Here is a 24,449-nt window from a genome sequence, read left to right as displayed (position 1 = left end):
CCCCCCAGTCATTCTCCTTGCCGCTCTGAACAAGTAGCATCTCCACAGGGATGGTGAGGAGTTTGTGGTGTTAGTTGTAGTTTTTTTATTTCTTCTATCAAGAGTTTGTTATTTTAAAATAGTGCTGGTATGTACTATTTACTCTGAAACAGAAAGAGATGAAGAGTTCTGTTTAAAAGAGGAGTATGATTTTAGCTGTTAATTTCGTCGACTAAAACTAGACTAAAATGAATATAAAACTAAAGAAATTCTAATGACTAAAATACGACTAAAACTAAAATGACATTTTAGTCAAAAGACTATGACTAAAACTAAATCAAAATGACATTTTAGTCAAAAGACTATGACTAAAACTAAATCAAAATTTGCTGACAAAAACATTTTATGCAAGTTGTTATAATCAATCCATATCTAATTACTGCTCTTTTGTAAAATTTACAAAACTTAATTTTATTAAATTTTAAGATAAATAAAGACATGTTATATACCACAACAGTTAAATCTGTTAAATCTGTATTGCATGTTCAAACCTTAATACCATAAATAAAAACAGGTTAATAAACCTTTACTCCAGGAGTATATAATGAGTTTGGAAGTTCTAGAGCAGTGCTAATATTGTTGCCGAAACTTTTTCGAATCTGTGAACAATCAATTGATTCTTCCTATAGAAATAAGCATAACCCACAAGTATGGGTTTAAGTTATGCTGTGCCTGTGCTATCTGCAGAAACTTTTTGTTGTGTTGAGTTACTTGATACTTGTTTTAATTGTTAACAGAGAACTGTTAAAGGTTTTATATTGGGTAATATGTTCAATTTAGCCAATACAGTTTACAGGGTTTTTTTTTTTATATTTTAAAGTTGCACTTCTGTTTTTTTATGAAACTTGGTTTTATTTAATTGTTTAATAAAGATGTTACATATCACAACGGCTAAATCTGTGTCTATATTACATGTTTAAACCTTAATACCATAAATATTAACAAGTATTATGTTTACTCCTGGAGTATGTAATCAGTTTGCAAATGATAGAGAAATGCTTAAATAACGCATTACACTTTAACTAAACCCCTTAGATTTTAGTTGACTAAAATCTACTGGGATTTAGTTGACTAAAATCTACTGAAAATTTATTTATTTATTATTATTTATTATCGGTTATTTGTAGAGCGCCAACAGATTCCGCAGCGCAAAATTCAGTCGACTAAAACTAGACTAAAACTAAAACAATTCAGATGACTAAAATACGACTAAAACTAAAATGGCATTTTAGTCAAAAGACTAAAACTAAGACTAAATTAAAATTTGCCGTCAAAATTAATACTGTTTTATTTAAGTTTTTATTTAAAGTTGGAAGTGGATTTCACACTTTTATTATTTGGGGAACGTTTTTTATCGCCAGGCAGTAGTTAAGACACCTTCCCAGTCAGGAAGGGCCTTTCTCTGTATTAGGCAGAGCCTCATTTTCGTGCCATTATTGCGCAGTTTCTTTTAAGTACAGTGCATGCAGATGCATGTGAGAGGGTCTGGTGTCCACTGAAAACGTTCCTAGAGGGCTTGAAATACTCCCCTGGGATAGTTGAAGTCACAACAAAGGCTGTGGCTGGGACTGTAGTCTTGAGAAAGGCCCTTTTTTGAGGGCAGAAACGCGTTGACATATTGGTAAGCATTACTTTAATCTTTACTTCATTCTCATATTGGATACACTATGTTGTGAATTTCTTTTTTTACAGGGACACTTTTTAGGATACCATAGGAGCAGCTGACAGGTGCTAGGATCCAATCAGCTACTTCAGCAACCACACTCAGGAATTTGGATCTGTTAAAGTAACTAACATTGGAAGGAATCAATTTCCTCACTTTCACCTTGCTTTTCATCACCCATTTTTTCCATTTTTTTGTTTTGATTGACTTATTTTTGTTCTTCACTAACATTTGTTGATCAACTTTTTGAATACTTTTTTGGATTATATTTTATATTTTATTTTTTATGTTATTGCATATTGTGTATTTTATTTTTTATGTTATTGCATATTGTGTATTTTATTTAATTATATCTTAACCTCACTGGATTAAGTAGCTAGCATTTTTATATCCATTTGCACTCACTCACTATTTGATTGTATCTATACAATTATTTTGCTACCCCCCTTTTTTTGCACTGCAGTGCATTTTTCTATTTTTTGGAACACTATTTTTGTAACACTAATTTTGAACACTATTGTTTGTATTATTGTTTATTAGTTTTTTGCTTGATGCACTTGCTACAGTTGTCCTTAGGCTAATTCTGTTTTATTAGTATACACTCTTATTCTGGTGTACCACTCACACTGATCACCTGTTATTACCTCTGTTTTTATTGTAATTATCAGCTTTGGCCCTTTGAGCCGCTTCTGTAAGATATTCCTGTATTTGTAATTTTATTTATATGTGCTTTTTACATTTTTTATATATAGTCTTTTATTACTGATGCTTTTTAACATGGTTCATTAAATAATCTTCTTTTATCTCTCTGTGAGTATATTTATCCCTTGGCCTCTTGTTGGCGCTGTATTCACTTCTTACTACTTGTGCATATTTTTTGGAGGTTGGTTAGGATCTCTGTTTGGATACAGCTTGGGGATTACCTTAGCGCTTGTACACACGCCCTTTTTCACTATTGACCGGCAGTAATGGATAACTCCATAGCTAATATTTTATCCAAAATGCCAGCATTTCAGAGAAAGCGCGATTGCTCTGTTTTAAACACTGTAGAGCAGGAGGGCGCTGATGATAATTTTTCTGTCATACCCTCACACCAGTCTGAAGTGGCAGTGAGGGAGGGTTTGTCAGATGGAGAAATTTCTGATACAGGAAGAATTTCTCAGCAGGCAGAACCTGATGTTGTGACATTTAAATTTAAATCAGAGCATCTCCGCGCATTACTTAAGGAGGTGCTATCTACTCTGGATGATTGTGAAAATCTGGTCATCCCAGAAAACTTGTGCAAGATGGACAAGTTCCTAGAGGTCCCGGTGCACCCTGATGCCTTTCCGATACCTAAACGGGTGGCGGACATAGTGAATAAGGAGTGGGAGAAGCCAGGCATACCTTTTGTCCCTCCTCCTATATTTAAGAAATTGTTCCCTATGGTCGACCCCAGGAAGGACATATGGCAAACAGTCCCTAAGGTCGAGGGGGCGGTTTCTACACTAGCCAAACGCACGACCATTCCCATTGAGGACAATTGTGCTTTCAAAGATCCTATGGATAAAAAATTGGAGGGTTTGCTTAAAAAGATTTTTGTACAGCAAGGTTACCTCCTTCAACCTATTTCGTGCATTATTCCTGTCACTACAGCGGCGTGGTTCTGGTTCGAGGAACTGGAAAAGTCGCTCAGTAGGGAGACTCCGTATGAGGAAGTCATGGACAGAATTCACGCACTTAAGTTAGCTAATTCCTTTATTTTAGACGCCGCTTTGCAGTTAGAGAGATTAGCGGCGAAAAATTCAGGGTTTGCAATTGTGGCGCGCAGAGCGCTCTGGCTAAAGTCTTGGTCGGCGGATGTATCTTCCAAGACAAAGAAAAAACGGTGGGTATAAGGTGCGCAAATCTGCCCCTGCACTACACACTAATCTGCTCCCATAAAGCAGATAATCAAAGAATAGGTACAAAGAGAAAAGAGGTGTGTGTATGTGCTAAACAGCTACGGGGAAAAAAAGTTATTTTACAGTGGTAAAGTATTTCTTATAAATAAATGTGTTAAGGATGTGTTATACAGAACTAATAGGTTTAGAATCTAGATATTCTTATATAGATATATCATAAAATATGGCTAATCTTCTAAGAATGAATCTAGTAATAAAAAACAGGTGTAGCAAACATAAGATTTATTAATCTCAATTAAAAAGATATATTAATCTAGATAAAACATACATATAAACATATATGATTGGATGTTACTATGACCGGTCATACGTTAATACAAATCAACAAAAAATATATACAATATAAAATCGTGCTGATAATAGCTATAAATTTATAAGTGCAACTAAATCTAGAGAATAATAGAATAGTTGCCACATATATGAATAAATCCACCTTTATAGTACTGACACAAAAGGTTCCAATGTGTTGGTATAAAAAGTTCCGTTATTGGAATAAGCTTATGTCAAATATATGTCAAAGTTCTGTTATAGAAAACAACTGGTGTTAAAGTTCCGTTATAGGGAACTAACTGGTGTTAGAAACAACAAATGGGGATAATGTTGTTATAGTTCCGTTATAGTTCCTTTCCGGTATTCCAAATGTTCAAACAAGGGGTATAAAAGAAAGTATTTTTCCTAAAAGTTTAAAAGTTACCTCTGACTTCCACGCTGTGGTGCCCTTACACCTCTGTGGTGCCTACCTGCTCTTGTCTCGAGCTGAATCCTCCGTCTGGGTACGGCACAGGTGTCCAAAGCGGCTTCCAGCAGCTGGTGACGTCAGGAACGTTGGATGCGTGTCAAATGTAGGTCCGGTTAAGGATATGAAACTGCGCAGAGTACTTTAAAAGTTGACAAAGTAGTTCCCACGAATCCTTTGTAATCCTTGATAATAGTAATTTCTTATCACCTTGTGATTAATAGTCTAGCTCCATCAAAGCGTTTCGCCATTTAACATGGCTTTATCAAGATCAAAGGATTCGTGTGAACTACTTTGTCAACTTTTAAAGTACTCTGCGCAGAGTTTCATATCCTTAACCGGATCTACATTTTACACGCATCCAACGTTCCTGACGTCACCAGCTGCTGGAAGCCGCTTTGGACACCTGTGCCGTACCCAGACGGAGGATTCAGCTCGAGACAAGAGCAGGTAGGCACCACAGAGGTGTAAGGGCACCACAGCGTGGAAGTCAGAGGTAACTTTTAAACTTTTAGGAAAAATACTTTCTTTTATACCCCTTGTTTGAACATTTGGAATACCGGAACGGAACTATAACGGAACTATAACAACATTATCCCCATTTGTTGTTTCTAACACCAGTTAGTTCCCTATAACGGAACTTTAACACCAGTTGTTTTCCTATAACGGAACTTTGACATATATTTGACATAAGCTTATTCCAATAACGGAACTTTTTATACCAACACATTGGAACCTTTTGTGTCAGTACTATAAAGGTGGATTTATTCATATATGTGGCAACTATTCTATTATTCTCTAGATTTAGTTGCACTTATAAATTTATAGCTATTATCAGCACGATTTTATATTGTATATATTTTTTGTTGATTTGTATTAACGTATGACCGGTCATAGTAACATCCAATCATATATGTTTACATGTATGTTTTATCTAGATTAATATATCTTTTTAATTGAGATTAATAAATCTTATGTTTGCTACACCTGTTTTTTATTACTAGATTCATTCTTAGAAGATTAGCCATATTTTATGATATATCTATATAAGAATATCTAGATTCTAAACCTATTAGTTCTGTATAACACATCCTTAACACATTTATTTATAAGAAATACTTTACCACTGTAAAATAACTTTTTTTCCCCGTAGCTGTTTAGCGCATACACACACCTCTTTTCTCTTTGTACCGTATCTTCCAAGACAAAATTGCTTAATATCCCTTTCAAGGGTAAGACCCTTTTTGGGCCAGAATTGAAAGAAATTATTTCAGACATCACTGGGGGAAAGGGCCATGCCCTCCCACAGGATAGGCCTTTCAAGGCTAAGAATAAGTCCAATTTTCGTTCCTTTCGCAATTTCAGGAACGGACCGGCTTCTAACTCGGCAGCCTCTAGACAAGAGGGTAACGCTTCCCAGACTAAACCAGCTTGGAAACCAATTCAAGGCTGGAATAAGGGTAAACAGGCCAAGAAGCCTGCTGCTGCTACCAAGACAGCATGAAGGGGTAGCCCCCGATCCGGGACCGGATCTAGTAAGGGGCAGACTCTCTCTCTTTGCTCAGGCTTGGGCAAGAGATGTTCAGGATCCCTGGACACTAGAAATAGTCTCTCATGGTTATCTTCTAGAATTCAAGGAACTACCCTCAAGGGGAAGGTTCCACATTTCTCACTTATCTTCAAACCAAATAAGTAGACAGGCATTCTTACATTGTGTAGAAGACCTGTTAAAGATGGGAGTGATACACCCAGTTCCAACTGTGGAACAAGGTCAGGGGTTTTTACTCAAATCTGTTTGTAGTTCTCAAAAAAGAGGGAACTTTCAAACCAATTCTGGATTTAAAAATTTCTAAACAAATTTCTCAGAGTTCCATCGTTCAAAATGGAAACCATTCGAACAATTACCCACAATCCAGGAGGGTCAATATATGACTACCGTGGATTTAAAGGATGCGTATCTACATATTCCTATCCACAAAGATCATCATCAGTTCCTAAGGTTCGCCTTTCTGGACAAACATTATCAGTTCGTGGCTCTCCCATTCGGACTAGCCACTGCTCCCAGAATTTACACAAAGGTGCTCGGGTCCCTTCTAGCGGTTCTAAGACCAAGGGGCATTGCAGTGGCACCTTATCTGGACGACATTCTAATTCAAGCGTTGTCTCTTTCCAAGGCAAAGGCTCATACAGACATTGTTCTAGCCTTTCTCAGATCTCACGGGTGGAAGGTGAACGTAGAAAAGAGTTTCCTGTCTCCGTCGACAAGAGTTCCCTTTTTGGGAACAATAATAGATTCTTTTGAAATGAAGATCTTCCTGACAGAAGTCAGAAAGTCAAAGCTTCTAAACGCTTGTCAAGTTCTTCTCTCTATTCTGCAGCCTTCCATAGCTCAGTGCATGGAAGTAGTAGGGTTGATGGTTGCAGCAATGGACATAGTTCCTTTTGCTCGAATTCATCTAAGACCATTACAACTGTGCATGCTCCAGTAGACAGGATCACCTGTCTCAGGGAATGAGTTTCTGCAGACCAAAGTGGGTCATTGTCACGACCGACGCCAGTCTATCAGGCTGGGGCGCGGTCTGGGATTCCCTGAAAACTCAGGGTTTATGGTCTCGGGAAGAGTCTCTTCTCCCGATCAACATCCTGGAACTGAGAGCGATATTCAATGCTCTCCGGGCTTGGCCTCATCTAGCGAAGGCCGGATACATAAGATTCCAGTCAGATAAAATGACGACTGTAGCTTACATCAACCATCAGGGAGGAACAAGGAGTTCCTTGGCGATGAGAGAGGTATCCAAGATCATCAAATGGGCGGAGGATTGCAATTCACATCCCAGGAGTAGACAACTGGGAGGCGGATTATCTGAGTCGTCAGATTTTCTATCCGGGGGAGTGGGAACTCCATCCGGCGGTGTTTGCCCAGTTGACTCAATTATGGGGCATTCCAGACTTGGATCTGATGGCGTCTCGTCAGAACTTCAAGGTTCCTTGCTACGGGTCCAGATCCAGGGATCCCAAGGCCACTCTAGTGGATGCATTCGAGGCGCCTTGGTCGTTCAACCTAGCTTATGCGTTTCCACCGTTCCCTCTCCTTCCCAGGCTTGTAGCCAGGATCAAACAGGAGAAGGCCTCTGTGATTCTGATAGCTCCTGCGTGGCCGCGCAGGACTTGGTATGCAGACCTGGTGAATATGTCATCGGCTCCACCATGGAAGCTACCTTTGAGACAGGATCTTCTAGTACAAGGTCCATTCGAACATCCAATTTCTCTGCAGCTGACTGCTTGGAAATTGAACGTTTGATTTTATCCAAGCGTGGGTTTTCAGATTCAGTGATAGATATTCTGGTCCAAGCCAGAAAACCTGTGTCTAGAAAGATTTACCATAAAATATGGAAAAAATATATCTGTTGGTGTGAATCCAAGGGATTCTCCTGGAGTAAGATTAAAATTCCTAAGATCCTCTCCAAGAAGTTTTGGATAAGGGATTGTCAGCGAATTCTCTAAAAGGACAGATTTCTGATTTATCTGTCTTGTTATACAAATGACTGGCAACTGTGCCAGAGGTACAAGCTTTTGTACAGGCTTTGATCAGAATCAAACCTGTTTACAGACCATTGACTCCTCCTTGGAGTCTAAATTTAGTTCTTTCAGTTCTTCAGGGGGTTCCGTTTAAACCCTTACATTCCATAGATATCAAGTTGCTATCTTGGAAAGTTCTGTTTTTGGTTGCTATTTCTTCTGCTAGAAGAGTTTCTGAATTATCTGCTTTGCAGTGTGATCCACCCTATCAGGTGTTCCATTCAGATAAGGTTATTTTGCGTACCAAGCCTGGTTTTCTTCCAAAGTTGTTTCCAACAAGAATATTAACCAGGAAATAGTTGTTCCTTCTCTGTGCCTGAACCCAGTTTCAAAGAAGGAACGTTTGTTACACAATTTAGATGTAGTCCGTGCTTTAAAGTTCTATTTAGAAGCAACAAAGAATTTTAGACAAACCTCATCCTTGTTTGTCGTTTACTCTGGTAAGAGGAGAGGACAAAAAGCTATTGCTACCTCTCTTTCTTTCTGGCTGAAAAGCATTATCAGATTGGCTTATGAGACTGCCGGACGGCAGCCTCCTGAACGAATCACAGCTCACTCCACTAGGGCTGTGGCTTTCACATGGGCCTTCAAGAACGAGGCTTCTGTTAATCAGATATGGAAGGCAGTGACTTGGTCTTCTCTGCACACTTTTGCCAAATTTTACAAATTTGATATTTTTGCTTCTTCGGAGGCTGTTTTTGGGAGAAAGGTTTTGCAAGCCGTGGTGCCTTCTGTTTAGGTAACCTGATTTGCTCCCTCCCTTCATCCGTGTCCTAAAGCTTTGGTATTGGTTCCCACAAGTAATGGATGACGCCGTGGACCGGACACACCAATGTTGGAGAAAACAGAATTTATGCTTACCTGATAAATTACTTTCTCCAACGGTGTGTCCGGTCCACGGCCCGCCCTGGTTTTTTAATCAGGTTTGAAAATGTTTTCCTTTTCTTTATACACTACAGTCACCACGGCACCCTATAATTTCTCCTTTTTCTCCTAACCGTCGGTCGAATGACTGGGGGGCGGAGCCAGAGGGGGAGCTATATGGACAGCTCTTGCTGTGTGCTCTCCTTGCCTTTCCCTGTAGGGGAGGAGAATATCCCACAAGTAATGGATGACGCCGTGGACCGGACACACCGTTGGAGAAAGTAATTTATCAGGTAAGCATAAATTCTGTTTTATGCTTACCTGATTATTTTATTTCCTTCTTGACACAATGAGTCCACGGCCCGCCCTGTTTATTCAGACAGTCTTTTTGTTTTGTAAACCTCAGGCACCTCTGCACCTTGTTACTTCCTTTCTCTCATTTTGCTTTGTTTGAATGACTGGGGTTGGAGGGAAGGGAGGTGATATTTAACAGCTTTGCTGTTGTGCTTTTTGCCTCCTCCTGCTGGCCAGGAGTGATATTCCCAATTGTAATTATAGATGAACTGCGAACCCATCCAGACTGCCTGCTAACAGCTCCTAAGCAATCAGTGTTGACGAGTTTCACTGCCTGCTTGTCTTTATCACTCAAGTCCATGTCAGGAGTGATGCTACAAGACTGTCACACTTGAGAGGCTGTGTTTCTGTTCCACAGCATGGATTCTGTAAGATCGTTTCAATTTTTACATATGTTGAAAATGCTAGAAGACAGGGTCACAGTGTGGCTCCTTTTATCTTAATAGAATCATGGGTTAATATCTCCTGAAGGGGATTATTGAACAGTGGGGATTAATCAAATTTGATGCTTTGATTTTATGTTGATTTATGTGTGAGATTTTATTGGACTCATAGGCTGTTTGTTATGTGGCTGAAACGCACAAGTTTTTATTTTCACTTTGAGTGCTGCACAGCTTGTAGCTTGGCGCGCTTTTTCTCATAGCAGGGGCGGTCCTGCCTTGCGCACCATCTGACCGAGAGTGGTCTCGCTTTCATTTCCTCTTTCCTGACCGAGCTGGCTGTCGGAGAAGACGCTATTTTCTGTATTGTCTGGGTCTAGGATGTGGTGAGTGCCTCAGCCATTGGGAGTATAAAGGTGCCGTTTTTTAGAAATAAAGATAGTGTATTTTCTGTGTCTACTCCCTCTATTCCAAATAGCAATAGCTGTTTATTTTGTGATGAGTCTTTGGTATGCCTGCCCTCTCAGTTATGTTCCACACGCTTTGACAATGTTATTCGGTCAAAGAAGGTTAACCGTTTTAGTACCACTGAGCCTTCAACCTCTGAGGACTCGTCGTCCAGTGGGGTGCATACCCTACATTCATCTACTTCTACACAAGCAGCTTTCCATAGCACGCTCACTCCATCTGGAGGGGGCCTTTTACCAGCAGATTTTACCGCGCAGTTATAAACAGTGGTGTCTGAGGCCCTCAGTGCTGTACCTCACTCACCCTGCTAAACACAAGCGAAAGGTTAAATATAGCTCTCCTGCCCTGGGGTCATCATGTAATTTATTGGATTTCACTGCTCTGTCTCAGTTATCGAGGATGAGTTGCACTCTGAGGCTTCAGAGGATGAACTTTCTGGGACGGAGTCTGCTGCCTCTAAGCCTCCTGCTGCGGAGGAACCAGTCTTTAGATTTAAGATTGAACACTTACATTTCTTCTAAAGGAAGTCCTGTCTACATTAGAGGTTCCAGAGGCCAAGTTGTCAGATGAACCTTTGATTCCTAAATTAGACAGAGTTTACAAGGAAAGGATAGTGCCTCTGACTTTTCCTGTGCCTGTAAAGATTGCGAACATTATTAAGAACGAATGGGACAGAATTGGATCTTTTTTTTCCACTTCGTCTTCCTTTAAAAAAATGATTACCGGTCCCGGACTCTCAATTGGAGTTGTGGGGTTCCATCCCTAAGGTGGATAGCACAATATCCACGCTTGCCAAACGCACTACTATCCTGCTTGAAGATAGCTCGTCAATCAGAGAGCCAATGGATAAGAAGATGAAAACTCTTCTAAGAAAGATGTTTTAACATATGGGATATTTGTTTCAACCGGCAGCGGCTGTTGCCGCGGTTGCTGGAGCAGCTACCTACTGATACGACTCCTTATTGGATTTAATCGAGGTGGAGGGTCCCCTCGACGTTATCCAGGAAAGAATTAAGGCCTTGAGAATTGCTTATTCTTTTATCTGTGATGCAAACATGCAGATTATTCGCCTAAATGCTAAGGCTTCTGGCTTTTCGGTTCAGGCCCATTGGGCGCTGTGGCTGAAGTCCTGGTCTGCGGATATGACTTCTAAGTCCAGACTTCTTTCTCTCCCCTTTAAGGGAAATATTTTATTTGGTCCAGGCCTGGACGTTGTCATCTCTACAGTTACAGGGGGCAAGGGTGCCTTCCTACCACAAGATAAAAAGAGCAAGTCTAATGGACAAGTTTCTAATTAAGGGACAAGTTTTCGGTGAGCTCAAAGCCCACCGAGACTAAATCGGTATGAAGGGGCGCCCCCACTCCAGGTCTGGATCATGTAGGGGGCAGACTGTTGCTCTTTTCAGACTCTTGGTTCAGGGATGTGCAGGATCCATGGGTCCTGGAGGTCATAGCTCAGGGATACAAGAGAAGTTTCAAGTCTCATCCACCCAAGGGTTCCAGACCAGAAAAGAGGGAAGCCTTTCTGGGGTGTGTGCGAGATCTGTCCTCCTTAGGAGTCATTGTCCCGGTACCTATCACAGAAAGAGGTTTGGGATATTATTCAACCTTTTCGTGGTCCCAAGGAGGGAACTTTCCGCCCGATTCTGGACCAAAAGTGCTTAAACAAATTTCTAAACGTCCCCTCGTTCAAGATGGAGACAATAAGGTCCATCCTTCCCTTAGTTCAGGAAGGACAGTTAATAACCACTGTAGATCTGAAGGATGCTTACCTTCACATTCCAATCCACAAGGATCACTTCCAGTTCCTAAGGTTTACGTTCCTGGACCAGCACTTCCAGTTCATTGCACTTCCTTTTTGTCTAGCTACTGCTCCAAGGATTTTTATGAAGGTTCTAGGGGCTCTTCTAGCCATTGCTATAACCCGGGGTATAGCAGTTGCTCCCTACTTGGACGATATTCTGGTACAAGCACCATCTTTTCATCTGGTGGAGGACCATTCGGAATCTCTTCTCTCTCTTCTTCGATCTCATGGATGGAAGATAAACCTAGAAAATAGCTCTCTTATACCAAGCACCAGGGTGGAATTCCTGGGTACTATAATAGACTCCATAGACATAAGGATATTTCTAACAGACCAGAGACTTTGTAAGCTAGCTTCGGCATGTCTGGCCCTCCGGACCTCCTTAACGCCCTCTGTTGCTCAGTGTATAGAGGTGATTGGTGTCATGGTGTCCAGCATAGACATCATTCACTTTGCCAGGTTCCTTTTCAGACAATTGCAACTGTGCATGCTGAGGCAGTGGAACGGCGATCATTCGGATCTGTCTCAACAGATTTCTCTCGACAACAGGTCGAGAGAATCACTCTCTTGGTGGCTCTGTCCAGATCATCTGTCCCGAGGGACATCCTTCTTAAGACCATCCTGGGAGATTGTGACTACGGGCACAAGTCTATCAGGATGGGGAGCTATTTGGGGTGCCAAGAAGGAACAGGGACTGTGGACTCAGGAGGAATGCTCCCTCTTAGTCAACATTCTGGAACTTCAGGCAATCTTCAATGCTCTGAAGGCTTGGCCCCTTCTGGGTTCGTCCTACTTTATCAGATTCCAATCAGACAATATAACCTTGGTGGCTTACATCAACCAACAGGGTAGAACGAGAAGCATCCTAGCAATGATGGAAGTATCTCGGATTCTGGAATGGGCGGAGGCCCACAGCTGCTCGCTGTCAGCGATTCACATTCTGGGTGTGGACAACTGGGAAGCCGATTTTCTCAGCAGACGATTCTTTCATCCGGGGGAATGGTCTCTCCTTCCTGGGGTGTTTGGGGAGATATGCAACAGGTGGGGGATGCCGGAGATAGATCTCATGGCGTCCCATCTCAATACCAAGCTACCCAGATATGGGTCGAGGTCCAGGGATCCTCAGGCGGAGGTAATAGATGCATTAGCAGTGCCTTGGAGGTTTAGTCTAATTTACCTTTTCCCGCCGTTACCACTCCTTCCTCGTGTAGTGGCCCGCATCAAGCAGGAGCAGGCATCAGTGATACTGATTGCTCCGTCGTGGCCGCGAAGGATGGGGTTCGCGGATCTGGTGGGGATGTCATCATCTCCTCCGTGGAAGTTACCTTGTCACAGGGATCTGCTGGAACAAGGTCCTTTTGTTAATCAAAATCTAGATTCTCTGAGGCTGAGTGCATGGAGATTGAACGCTTAGTCCTAGCCAAGAGAGTTATTGATACTCTCATTCAAGCTCATAAATCGGTTACTTGTCGCATCTATCATAAGGTGTGGAGAACCTACTTATTCTGGTGTGAAGAGCATGGATTTTTTCTGGCATAAAGTTAAGGTTGCCAGGATCCTATCATTTCCTCAGGATGGACTGGAGAAGGGCCTTTCTGCCAGTTCCCTGAGGGGACTGATTTCAGCCCTGTCTGTTTTACTGCACAAGAGGCTTGCAGAGCTTCCAGATGTACAGTCCTTTGTTAAGGCTCTGACTTGGTTCAGACCTGTGTATAGATCTACAGCTCCTCCTTAAAGTCTAAATCTTGTTCTTAAGGTTTTGCAACGTGCTCCGTTTGAGCCTATGCATGAAGTTGACATTAAATTGTTGTCCTGGAAGGTTCTTTTTCTACTGGCTATTTCTTCTGCGTGCAGAGTATCTGAGATTGCTGCCTTGCAATATGAGCCTCCTTATCTGGTGTTCCATTCTGATAAGGCTGTCCTACGTACTAAGTTAGGTTTTCTTCCTAAGCTTGTGTCAGACCGCAACATCAATCAATAGATTATGGTTTCTTCCTTGGGTCACAATCCTTTTTCTTCTAAGGAACGTTTGCTTCATAATTTGGACGTGGTTCGCGCCTTGAAGTTCTATCTTCAGGCTACTAAGGATTTTAGACAAACTTCTTCCTTCTTTGTTGTCTATTCCAGGAAGCGTAAGAGTCAGATGGTCTCTTCAACTTCCTTATCTTTCTGGTTAAGAAGTGTTATCCGCTTTGCTTATGAGACAGCGGGACATAAACCTCCTCGGAGGATTACGGCTCATTCTACTAGAGCAGTGGCTTCCTTTTGGGCCTTTAAGAACAAGGCCTCTATGGATCCAATTTGTAAGGCGGCTACCTGGTCCTCCTTACATACTTTTTCTAAATTTTACAATTTTGATGTTTTTGCTTTGGCTAAAGCAGCTTTCGGGAGAAAGGTTTTGCAGGCTGTGATGCCCTCAGATTATGGTCCGGCTCTCTTTTTGTTCCGCCTGTTATCATTCAGTGTCCTCTAGAACTTGGGTATAGTTTTCCCAACAGTAAGGAATAATGCCATGGACTCTCCTTATACTAAGAAGGAAAACATAAATTATGCTTACCAGATAATTTAATTTCCTTCTGTATAAGGAGAGTCCACGCCCCCCGCCCGTGTTCTCCGATGGGCGTCCCTCTAAATTATATTTTTCTTCTGGCACCATTTATACCCTGATATTTCTCCTACTGTTCCTTGTTCCTTCGGCGGAATCACTGGGGGATAGGGGGAGTGGGAGAGGTGTTTAAGCCTGTGGCTGGAGTGTCTTTGCCTTCTCCTGGTGTCCAGGTTCCCAACAGTAAGGAATGATGCCGTGGACTATCCTTATACAGAAGCAAATTAAATTATCTGGTAAGCATAATTTATGTTTTTATACTAACTTTTCCCTTTTATATTTCATTTGTTATAATAATGATTACAAAATTGATTAAATAACTTTACACTGTGTAAGAAATTCCTGAATTATGTTAAAAGAGCTACTGTGATATAAATGTAACAATTTTGTATTGGTTTGGGAGAAAACAACCAAAAATAATTCTAATTTTACAATTTAAATGTCAGTGAAGTGACTAAATTATTATAAAACGTTTGAAATTACGTACATACCTATATATACAGACATACATGTTGCAAATATGTCTAAAAATATAAAAACCTATTTATGCCGACTGTGTTTTCTGGAATATCCCTGGGCTTTTCTCTCTTCTCCCCCTATTAGCATGTTCAGCCACCAAGGTAACGCTGATTAATCCCTTGTGCACCTCTCCATACATAAGAGGCTTCATTCTTTGGGCGCCATTTATAAAGCAGCGGAAGCTTGATTTATCCTAAGTTAAGAAGAATCAGTCATATGACTCTGAGGTGGTAGAGATAAATCTCCCTGAACCCATTTGTTTGGGATGATTGACGGACAAATTGTGTGAGAGTAGGTGGGGGCGCTGTACAATACTTTTTTGTGTGCGGTAATGACTGTGGGCAGTGGACAAACAGCATCAACTGTCCGCTTGCCACAAAGACAGGCAGTCAGCATCCCTAGCTGGGATCCTTATCCATTTTATGTTAAATTGGACCAATTGTACCATTTGAACACAATGTGCATGCAAGTAGCAAAAGCTAACAGATATCACAGTGCTCCCTTTATGGAGCAGTTTAGATACATCCTAAAACCAAAAGTATAAAACCAATATTAATTTGATTAAAATGGTATATTGGGGACATTATATAAATATAATACTAAAAGAAAAAAAAAGTTTTGATTGATTGGAATCCAGGCAACTGTTAGGCACAAAGTGATTGTCTGTTGAGTGCTCTGGATATTTATTATGCACACAAAATGTATAGACAAAGTCAAAAGAAAATATGTCCCCTATCGCATAGCTTTAAAAAAAATGTCAACAGCGCTCTGTATTTTTATCCATAGTATCTCTGGAGGATTTGAAAGCACTTGTTATGTCTTATCAGACTTTTAATAGGGCAATAGGAAACACATTGCTTGATTGCTGAAAGAGTGTAAAATCCTGGCATTTCTCATGATTTACATCTGCGTTGCAGGACGTTGTTTAAGGATTATAAAAAGTCTTTATTTGTATTGGTAACATGTTACAATGTTCATTTAGTTTGTATATTATAGTTTTTTATTATTATTTCTAAAATGGTCTCTGTTTTAATGAAGGCTAAGACTATCTGTAACAATGTTTATAATCTTAGAAATGTATGTAATGCTAAAGAGCTAATGATCCTGGGGTTTATGGGTAATAAAGTGTAGGAAGTAAAGGGACAGTCTAGTCAAAGTTAAACTTTTCATGATTCAGATAGGGCATGCCATTTTAAACAGCTTTCCAATTTACTTTTATAATCACATTTGCTTTGTTCTCTTGGTATTCTATGTTGAAAGCTAAACCTAGGTAGGCTCATATGCTAATTTCTAAGCCCTTGATGGCCGCTTCTTATCTGAATACATTTTACAGTTTTAACAGCTAGACAACGCTATTTTGTGTGTACCATACATATTTAACATTGTGCTCACTCCATGGAGATACTTAAAATGCAAGTCTGTCAAAAGAACCGAACAAGGGAGCAGTTTGCAGAGGCTTAGATACAAGGTAATCACAGAGGTTAAAATTATATTAATATAAGCGTGTTGGTTATGCAAAACTGGGGATTGACTAATAAAGGGATTATCTATCTTTTTAAACAATAAAAATTCTGGAGTAGACAGTCTCTTTAAGGTTTTTATTTTAGCTCTCTTATAAATTTTAATTTGTTCTGTTGCCACCCTTTGTTGAAAAACATATAAAGGTAGGTTTAGGAGCGTCATGTACTACTGGGAGCTAGCTTGTGATTATTGGTGGCTACACATATTCCATCAACCCTCCCACAGGCAGGAGAGACCCAAAGATAGGGGCTTATAGCACTTACCCTCAACGTAATACAGTAATTGGCTAAAACATAACCTTTAATAAACACACACAATAAAAAATGCAGGACTACCTGCTTATTCCTACCCACCACCCTAAATTAAAGTTGTTTCACCCCCCCCCCCTGCATACTGATAACAGTTTAAACTCCAACCTTTTTGTATAATGTCATCAGAGCACCGATCTTGTATTCACTTATTCATATCATATTTACTCTATCACCTTGTTAATAATCAGTCACATCTATTTAAGATTATAATATGAATTAAAGTGGCTGTTGCCCACATTATTATTTAAAGAAAGACCTCAAAATTGTTATCGTTCATGCCGTGAGGCATCACACTGTTGAGTCTGAATATTCACTTAGTTTCTCTCTGCAGCAATATTCTTTCTGTATTACAACCTCTTATTCCTGGTTTAAAAGGGACATTATCCACTCATTTTTTCTTTGCATAAATGTTTTGTAGATGATCTATTTATATAGCCCATAAAGTTTTTTTTTTTGTTTTTTTTAAATGTATAATTTTGCTTATTTTTAAATAACATTGCTCTGATTTTCAGACTCCTAACCAAGCCTCAAAGTTTTATGTGAATACTGTCAGCTACCTTCTCCAGCTTGCTCCTGTTTGTGTAAAGGGTCTTTTCATATGCAAAAGAAGGGGGAGGGGGTGTCTTATTTGCCACTTGCAGTGGGCTTTCCAACTACCTTTTCAACAGAGCTAAACTGAGAGCTTCTAAGTAAGTTTTAAAACAGTTTTATACTGGATTTTTATATCAGTATCTGTGCATCTTATTCTTTATAGTAGTGTCTATTACATGCAGTTACATGAAAATGAGTGTATACTGTCCCTTTAACTCTTTCTAGTCCCCAACACTTCATAGCATTTGTGTTGCCATTATGATGCTGAAGGAAGTGCTTAGCCACACTAGTTATTTGTTTCCCTTTTTCCACATCTTTTCTGGCAGTTCTTATATTGCTCAAATGCTCAGTGACTCTAGTCCCCAGACTTCTAGTGGTCATGCCAACATAAAAAATGTTACAATTGCAGTTAATGTGGTTATTTATAAACCATTTTTTATTAAATCAGCCAGCGACCATTTTAGTCACTACCATATGTTGGCAGACTTTGCAACCGCCACATTGGATAGAACCTTTATAAAGTGGGGGCTTATTGGCATTCCTGTCAAAATGACTGAGTTAAACAATCATTCAGGTTATTTGACCTTCTACAAGTGAACATCGGGTTATCTGTTAATAGGGATTTTAATTGGTCATCAGCTTTTAACACATGCCAGTGCCTATCAGAAATAGCCCTAATGTGTTCACTATAAGGTGAATAAGTGGTGATAAACCTTATGGGATTAGACTTAGATACCATTCTGGGTTTTAGTAACTTGCCTCTATTTTTCCTATTGGCTATATTGTAAGCCTTCACTAAAGATTTGTGTGAGTATCCCCTTTGTAATAGTCCCTTAGGTCTCTTGCTGCTATTTTGAAATATTTTTCCGTTGAGCAGTTCCTCCTCATCCTAAGGTACTCACCAACTGGTAGTCCCTTAATCGTAGAGGGCTGATGACTGCTTGAGGCACACAATATATTGTTAGTGGCAGTAGGTTTCCTATATGTTGCAGTCACCTAGTTTAGAGATAGTCAGATCAAGGAATTCCACTTTGTTTTTACTAGCTGAATAGGTTAAAAATAATCCAAACGGAATGTTATTAAGTACTACCACAAACTCCTAAAGTATCTCCACTGGTCCAGTCCAGACAAATAGAATATTGTCTATGTATCTAGACCAGTGGGATATATATTGTGTGAATTGTACCATTAACTCATGATAGACTATAGTCTCCTCCCCCCAAGTAAACGTTGGCATATGTGGGGGCACATGATGTGTCCATAGCCGTGCCACATATCTGAAAATAAAATTTGTAACCTATTCAGCTAGTAAAAACAAGGTGTAATTCCTTGATCTGACTATCTCTAAAATAGGTGACAAATTAGGTGTTCAATTATAGAAGGTCAAATAACCTGAATGATTGTTTAACCCAAAGTCATTTTGACAGGAACGCCAATAATCCCCCACTTTATAAAGGTTCTATCCCCTGTGGCGGTTGCAACGTCTGCCAACATATGGTAGTGACTAAAATGGTCACTGACCAATTTAATAAAAAATGGTTTATAAATAACAACATTAACTGCAAAAGCGAAAATATATGACAAATGGTGGGTAAAGTTTGGCTATTGAATAGTAATTGCAGTAAAGAGGATAATAATTTGTTTTAAAAACGTTAGGACTTCGCTTCAATATGTTATTCTACAGCAGCATAACAGAAATATCTTGTAATTACAATTTGTTTACTGTCTAACTGAATATTTCAAGGCTAATACACCCCAGGTTGTCTCATTCCCCGGATCTAAAAAACAAAAAACGGATTAAAATAGGGCCATGGATACTTTACGTTGTTATTTTTTATAAGCAGTTGTATTTTAACTTTTCAGTATGTTCCACGATTTCCCCCTTATCTCATTTATAGGAATATGCACTTCCAGGTCACAAAACTTGGTGTTTTGGCACCAGACATTAAAACACACACATTAGGCAGTTATTCTAAGTTCCACATAATTATAATTCTGACAAATTGACTGTTTGCCGTTCTTTTGCCTTGTTAAATTGTCACACAGAACTGTATAATTTACATTTCCCATTAGATGACAACGATTATGTCCACAGTGCTGTGTGCTGGCAGTAGAACTATTCATCCTCCCACAATACCAACTGGCTAATGCCTTTTACTAATAGCAGCAGAGAAGATAAAATGCAAAACATGTTTTGTGCTTTCTTGGCAGCTCTCTTAGCAGGTGGGCATCATATCCTCACTTGCTAGTTTAATTTCTAACTGTTCTTATCACCAGTGATGTTATCTATACGATTTTGTTTATAAGAATTATAAAAAACTTCCTAATTTATTTGTTTGCCCTTTCCCTACAGGTCAACCGTTCTAACCATGCAGGCCCTGTCTGAGGAAGACAGAAGACTGTGGATGGAAGCAATGGATGGCCGAGAACCTGTAAGTGTTGTGTTTCTTCTACCATACGGCACAATGATTAGTTGTACAACTCGCTAGTAATTAGCTCGCATTGTTCCCTGTATTCTTTCCCCTTGGTTTCCATCCATTTTGTCTCATTTTATTCACCTATTTTTACTTTTCCTGGTTTTATTCTTTTTTTTTTTAATTTGTTTTTCTTTTTCTGTTTAACCAACCCCGTTTACCTCATACACCATAATTCTCTACCTATCTTAAAATTTTTCTATTTCGTAGCATTGTTGATACATCATGAATGCCTATAGATTTCATCTTACCGATGTCAGGTTTCCGCTCTAGAAGATCAACTTAGTTTAGTAAGAAGGTGATTCATTAAAGGAGAATTAAAAGTATTGGTGTTAGAAAAAAAAGCTTACTTATGTCGTGACCACAAAGCAAATTTATCAATTTAACTGTGAAACCTAAATAATTTTCTGTATTAATGTTTTAAACGTTTTGCGAAAGACAATTCTTGAAAACTTTGCAAACTTTTTTTCCTCAATAAAATGTCATGTTAGGGCTGGGGATTTATTGTCTCAATTTAAGAAGACAAGGCATTCCCTGAAGATGGAACGTTTCTTGGAGATGGACCTCTTAGTCTTGAGCAGTAGAAATTTGCAACCCAAGAAGTACAGATCAAATCCATTATTTGCTAATAATATTACATGGTTAATCCAGGGTGTATATTTCAGGGTCTAGTACATGTAGATGTAGATTTTACAGTACATGTAGATTTTGTGACACTTTATGCAAATAATTGGTTAGCTGTAGTTCATTCTCTAGAATTATGTTTTGTATCCATCAGTAGAATTTCTAAAATACGTTCATTGTGACCTTGTATAGGTTGAAGGATTTATTATCTTTTTGTCACTGCAAGAAACAGGAACCTATTTGCATCTGCTATCTCATAGGCAGAACTTGTGGTGCTCTTACCAAGAAGACAACAATAAATATATAAACAAATTCATTCAAAATAATATTCACCCTGATGAATGCTTTACACCATAACGATTTAGAATAGAACTTCAGTATATCTGACGCCATCATGTTCCTATTCTCGTTAAGGACTATTTTTTTAGGATACAATGATTCCTGTTGCCTCCTGGATTATAACTTCCAGCTAGCTGCTCCCCGATTTAGCTCTGACAATGGCCCCAGGAACGTCCTTAACCCCTTAGTGACCAGAGAACTTTTCCATTTGTTGACCGTTGAGGCTATTTTTACATTTTTGCGGTGTTTGTGTTTAGCTGTAATTTTCCTCTTACTCATTTACTGTACCCACACATATTATATACCATTTTTCTCACCATTAAATGGACTTTCTAAAGGTACCATTATTTTCATCATATCTTTTAATTTACTATAAAAAATTATAAAATATGAGGGGAAAAATGGAAACAAAAAACATTTTTTCAAACTTTGACCCCCAAAATCTGTTACACATCTACAACCACCAAAAAACACCCATGCTAAATAGTTTCTAAATTTTGTCCTGAGTTTAGAAATACCCAATTTTTACATGTTCTTTGCTATTTTTGCAAGTTATAGGGCAATAAATACAAGTAGCACTTTGCTATTTCCAAACCATTTTTTTTCAAAATTAGCACTAGTTACATTGGGACACTGATATCTTTCAGGAATCCCTAAATATCCCTTGACATGTATATATATATTTTTTTTAGAAGACATCCCAAAGTATGGATCAAGGCCCATTTTGGTATATTTCATGCCACCATTTCACCGCCAAATGCGATCAAATAAAAAAAATCGTTCACTTTTTCACAAATATTTTCACAAACTTTAGGTTTCTCACTAAAATTATTTACAAACAGCTTGTGCAATTATGGCACAAATGGTTGTAAATGCTTCTCTGGTATCCCCTTTGTTCAGAAATAGCAGACATATATGGCTTTGGAGTTGCTTTTTGGTAATTAGAAGGCCCCTAAATGCCACTGCGCACCACATGTGTATTATGCGCAGCAGTGAAGTGGTTAATTAGGGAGCATGTAGGGAGCTTGTAGGGTTAATTTTAGCTTTAGTGTAGTAGACAACCCCAAGTATTGATCTAGGCCCATTTTGGTATTTTTCATGCCACCATTTCACCGCCAAATGCGATCAAATTAAAAAAAAAGTTAAATTTTTCACAATTTTAGGTTTCTCACTGAAATTATTTACAAACCGCTTGTGCAAATATGGCACAAATGGTTGTAAATACTTTTCTGGGATCCCCTTTGTTCAGAAATAGCAGACATATATGGCTTTGGCGTTGCTTTTTGGTAATTAGAAGGCCGCTAAATGCTGCTGCGCATCACACGTATATTATGTCTAGCAGTGAAGGGGTTAATTAGGTAGCTTGTAGGGAACTTGCAGGGTTAATTTTAGCTTTAGTGTAGAGATTAGCCTCCCACCTGACCCATCCCACCCCCAGATCCCTACCAAACAGCTCTCGTCCCTCCCCCACCCCACAATTGTACCGCCATCTTAAGTACTGGCAGAAAGTCTGCGAGTACTAAAATAGAAGTTTTTTTTTTTGGGGGGGGGGTTGGGTTTTTTTGTTTTTAAATTATTCTGCTGTGTAGGACCCCCCCCCCTTAGCCCCCAAACAGCTCTTTAACCCCCCCTGCCTTATTGTGCACCATATTGGGTACTGGCAGCTGTCTGCCAGTACCCAGTTTGAAATAATAGGTATTTTTATTTTATTTTATTTTATTAAAATTAAAGTATTGCTTTATTTCTGTAGTGTAGCTGCCCCCCCCCCCTCAGCATCCAACCCCCCACCCTCTCCCAGATCCCTTAATTTTAAAATCCCACCCTCCCCAATCCTCTCTCCCACCCTCACATCTACAGCATATTTATGCTGTTTGTAGTTATCTAACGTGCACGCGCGCCCACGTGCACGCGCGCCCACGTCCCTGTGCACACGCCCGTACACGCACGCAATCCCTCCCCCCTCCTCTACAGATGATCACCCACCTGCCTCCCTGGATGAGCTCCCACCCACCAACGATAACAGCCATCAATGGCCGATGTCGAGAGGGCCACAGAGTGGCTCTCTCTGCATCGGATTGCTAAAAACAGTTATTGCAGGATGCCTCAATATCGAGGCATCACTGCAATAACATGAAAGCACCCCATACGACGTTGGTCGTTAAGGGGTTAAAGAGATGGCTGAAATAGACATTAAACTCTGTAAAAAATAAAATCTGTTGTTCATTTGAAAAAGCAGCATTTATACTTTTTTTTAGTTTATTTCATGAACTAAGGTGAAGTTAAAGGGATAGAAAGGTCAAATGTGCATTTCAATTTTAAAAGGACATGAAACCCAACATATTTTTTTTTATGATTCGTATTGAGAATTCCATTTTTAAAAGTTTACAATTTACTTCTGTTATCAAATTTGCTTTGTTGTCCTATTATTCTTTGTTTAATAGATATCTAGATAGGTAGCGTGCACATGCCTGGAGCACTACATGACAGGAAATAGTGCTACCATGTAGTGCACTTGCCAATGTATTGTTGCAAACCTGCGGCCATATAGTATTGCAGACACATGCACACTCCTGATCTTACCTTTCTGCTTGTCAACAAAGGTTAACAAGAAAACAAAGACAATTTGATAATATAAGTAAATCTGAAAGTTGTTTAAAATTGCATGTTCTTTCTGAATCATGAAAGAAAAGTTTTGTTTTTATATCCCTTTAAATAGAAGCATTTTTTTAAATATACTTCCATTAGCAAAAATGTTCCTAGTAAACTTATTTCTGTTTTTCAGTAGCATACACACATATGCTGTGTGTTCCTGTGCACCAGTGAAGAAAAAAAGAGACAGAGGCGCCAACATGGCCTAGTACCGTCAGGCAGAGGGATATTGGAATATAGGAAAAAGGGTACTCACAAACGCAGCGCACCCAATGGTGCTAGTGGGGCAGACTGCAACTTTGTAGTGGTCCAGCTCACTGGGGAAGGTACGCACAGCACATAGACGCAGGCTTGGTTAGCAATACATCAAAGGTGTCTGTAGAAAGTTACAAAAAGAAAAGGACTACCATACCCTAGTACAGTCCAATCAAGTGTAAAGGTAATATAAGGTCTCATTTATCCAGGTGCAGTAACAGCAAGCTGGGACTTCTCAGTCGCCCAGTAGACCACTCTCTTGGGAAACAGAATCCTCACCAAAACTCCACGAAACGGCGTGAAAATAATCCATACAGCAGCAAGTGTATCCTAAAAACAAAGCAACGTGTTTCTCAGCCTCTCAGGGGCTGTTTCCTCAGGCTATTCAGTGTGGAAATGACTGATACACTTGCTATGATTGATTACATATATTTTCTGGTATTATTATTTGGAAATATATTTTCTGGTATTATTATTTGGATATATATTTTCTGGTATTATTATTTGAATATATATTTTCTGGTATTATTATTTGAATATATATTTTCTGGTATTATTATTTGGATATATATTTCCTGTGCACCAGTGGTAATTTTGTCCCTGCTTACTATCGAAATCTAGCTATAAATTTTAGTTATGTAAATGAAGATACCTGTAAATTTTGTAGTGAGAAGTTTGTCTTTAATGGATATAAACTGTTTAACACCAGTATTAATATTGTCAAGGCTTGG

At 39.3% G+C, this 24,449-nt stretch overlaps 1 protein-coding gene across 2 annotated transcripts in view; it reads left to right on the top strand.

Annotated features, from left to right (window-relative positions):
• ARHGAP26 (Rho GTPase activating protein 26) overlaps positions 1–24,449 on the top strand; it is a 1,495,203-nt gene that overhangs the window by 605,440 nt on the left and 865,314 nt on the right. For both annotated transcript variants that reach the window (XM_053717161.1, XM_053717160.1), the window contains exon 11: positions 19,731–19,809. In XM_053717161.1, coding sequence (XP_053573136.1) covers positions 19,731–19,809 — 79 coding nt within the window. The remainder of the gene's footprint in view (positions 1–19,730; positions 19,810–24,449) is intronic.

This window comes from Bombina bombina, chromosome 6, assembly GCF_027579735.1.
Source record: "Bombina bombina isolate aBomBom1 chromosome 6, aBomBom1.pri, whole genome shotgun sequence".
Classification (NCBI taxonomy): domain Eukaryota; kingdom Metazoa; phylum Chordata; class Amphibia; order Anura; family Bombinatoridae; genus Bombina; species Bombina bombina.
Note: the sequence above shows the minus strand (reverse complement) of the source record. Positions and strands in the feature narration are given on the sequence as shown.